This window comes from Microtus ochrogaster, unplaced genomic scaffold (assembly GCF_000317375.1).
Source record: "Microtus ochrogaster isolate Prairie Vole_2 unplaced genomic scaffold, MicOch1.0 UNK87, whole genome shotgun sequence".
Lineage (NCBI taxonomy): Eukaryota > Metazoa > Chordata > Mammalia > Rodentia > Cricetidae > Microtus > Microtus ochrogaster.
Window position 1 is genome coordinate 1,056,799 of NW_004949185.1, and position 2,082 is coordinate 1,058,880.

A 2,082-nucleotide genomic window follows, 5' to 3' on the forward strand; every position below is an offset into this window, starting at 1 on the left:
GATAGATAGATAGATAGATAGATAGATAGATGGAGGAAAAGCAAGAGAGCAAAAGCCCAAGATAGACTGGCTGAGAGCCAAGGAGAAACATCGGTGAGAGTAAAGAATGAACACTTGGGTGGACAAGGGAAGTTTCAGAAAAGAAGGAAAAAGTGACTGAGGCATCAGAGAGAAAGGTGGGAGGACTGAGCGTGGCACCCTGAGCCCTCATCCCTCCGCTACTCCACCAGGCGCAGACCCTCGAGCAGGAGCTCCACTATGCGTCTCTGCAGAAGCTGCCAGTGTCCGGCAATGATGTCACCGACAGAGAGGACGGCGAAGGCATGAAGGACGACCTCAGCACTGACTATGCCTGCATCGCCAAGAACAAGCCCACCTGAGCACCCCCAAATGCCCCCCTCGACCTGGGCGGGTGGTCAAAGATGCCCTGGGGCACCTAGTAAAAACTGCTTCCCCACTTCTGTGTCAGGCTTCTCCCTAAGTCTCCAGACCATGGCTAACCCTTCCCCCTGGTGGGGTCAGTTGTCACTGAGTGAGGCAAGGCGGTTAGGAACCCCAGCTCCTCCAAAAGCCAGGAAACCTTAGTGGTCCCCAAGGTACAATTGACAAGGGGTCAAATCGGCTCTGATAATCTTCAATCTCAGCTGCTACGGCCACAGCCTCAGCGCCCAGGACAGGCAGGTGTGGCTGGGAACGGCTCTAAGCATTAAAGGCAGGAAGTCTGTCCCCGGACCTTTCAGAGTCAATCCTGGAAGAAGGGACAGCTGGGGTGGGGGTGGAGAGAAGCATGGGGGTGTCTGGAGAAGGAAGAAAATACATGAGAGTCCTAAGGAGGAGGGAGGAGCAGATTTATTGCTGGTCTTGACAGTGCTGGGTCACTGAGATACACTCACTCCTCATGGGTTGTGGGAGGGGCGCCGTGTGTTCCCACGTGACAGGGGCCTGGGAGAAACAGCAAGGGGCGGGGTGGGGAGTTGCTGCTCAGAGCTAGCACCAGGAGCTCTCTCCTCGCAGTCTGTTCCCCTCATTTCTGCCACCATTGCCCCCACTCCGCTCAGCAACTCACATTTGCCCTGATAATAGAGGGTACTACCCATGGCCACAGAGAGAAAACTGAAGGCGTAGAATCCAGCCCGAAGGAGGAGACTTGTGTGGACTGCTTGCTCGGAGCTGGAAGCTTGCTGAGGAGTCCCTGCGGCAGAAGGAGCTCGGGAACTCAGGGCTGGGGACAGCCCTTAACTCCCAGGAACATTGCATCTTGGGGTCTCCCACCACCTCACCTTTCCCCACCAACAGCCGGGTCCCGTTTCCTGTTCCGATGCCCAGGCCTAGCACCTCCACCCGGCACACATAGATCCCGGAGTCACGGCTTTGAACGTCCTGTATGATCAGCTCTGCCCTGTGGTCCCTGATGAATCGAGGAACAGCAGCAAAAGAGACCACACGGCCCCTGAGCTCTGGGGTCATGTTGCTCACCTGCGTGCCTGGGGCCACTTTGTCTCGGTACCATGTGACGGAGCCAATGGCCACTGTCCCTCGGCTGGCATTGAAAGAGCAGGGCAGGAGAGCGGTGGTGCCCTCCTGGACACGAATCTCTGGGGGCTGAGACACCCAGAGAGCACAGGATCCTGGGAAGAAAGCAAATATCCAGAGAACACTACCCAGTGACTCCAAAGAGAAAGGCATTTGGAGGACACCCCAGCTTTCCTCGTGGGGTGTGTGTCTCAGCAAACCCTTTCCTCTTTCTTCACTAATTTAATTTCTTAGTTTTCAAAGCCTTTCACACACTAACTCCACCCATATCCAGCCCACCGTCTCTAGAAACCATTCTGCTCAACTTGATCCTCACCATATACTTGAAGCTCATGGATGGATGTAGCTGCCTAGTTAAGAAACGCCATTGTGGGATCTCTCTGATATTGTTATTGAAATGGGAGTTGGTTTTGCTTTATGTTTGCTGGGGGTTTTGTTTTGATTTTTGTTTTCTGTACACTTGATACACAAACATAGATGCAGGCAAAACACCAATGCACATAAACTTAGTTTTGTTGGCTTTTTTGTTGTTATTTTTTGTTTTGTTTT

General features: G+C 53.2%; 3 protein-coding genes across 3 annotated transcripts in view; 1 reads left to right on the forward strand and 2 right to left on the reverse strand.

Annotated features, from left to right (window-relative positions):
• The window catches only part of Lst1 (leukocyte specific transcript 1), a 2,290-nt gene extending 1,900 nt beyond the window's left edge, over positions 1-390 (forward strand). Inside the window, exon 4 of the mRNA XM_013355016.2 lies at positions 231-390. Coding sequence (XP_013210470.1) covers positions 231-380 — 150 coding nt within the window. The 3' untranslated portion in view covers positions 381-390. The remainder of the gene's footprint in view (positions 1-230) is intronic.
• The window catches only part of LOC101994656 (RT1 class I histocompatibility antigen, AA alpha chain-like), a 629,094-nt gene that overhangs the window by 82,184 nt on the left and 544,828 nt on the right, over positions 1-2,082 (reverse strand). The gene's annotated exons all lie outside the window — the stretch shown is intronic.
• Positions 867-2,082, reverse strand: part of Ncr3 (natural cytotoxicity triggering receptor 3) — a 3,183-nt gene continuing 1,967 nt past the window's right edge. Inside the window, exons 2-4 of the mRNA XM_005370863.2 lie at positions 1,281-1,628; positions 1,067-1,192; positions 867-942 (exon numbers count right to left, since the gene is read on the reverse strand). Coding sequence (XP_005370920.1) covers positions 890-942; positions 1,067-1,192; positions 1,281-1,628 — 527 coding nt within the window. The 3' untranslated portion in view covers positions 867-889. The remainder of the gene's footprint in view (positions 943-1,066; positions 1,193-1,280; positions 1,629-2,082) is intronic.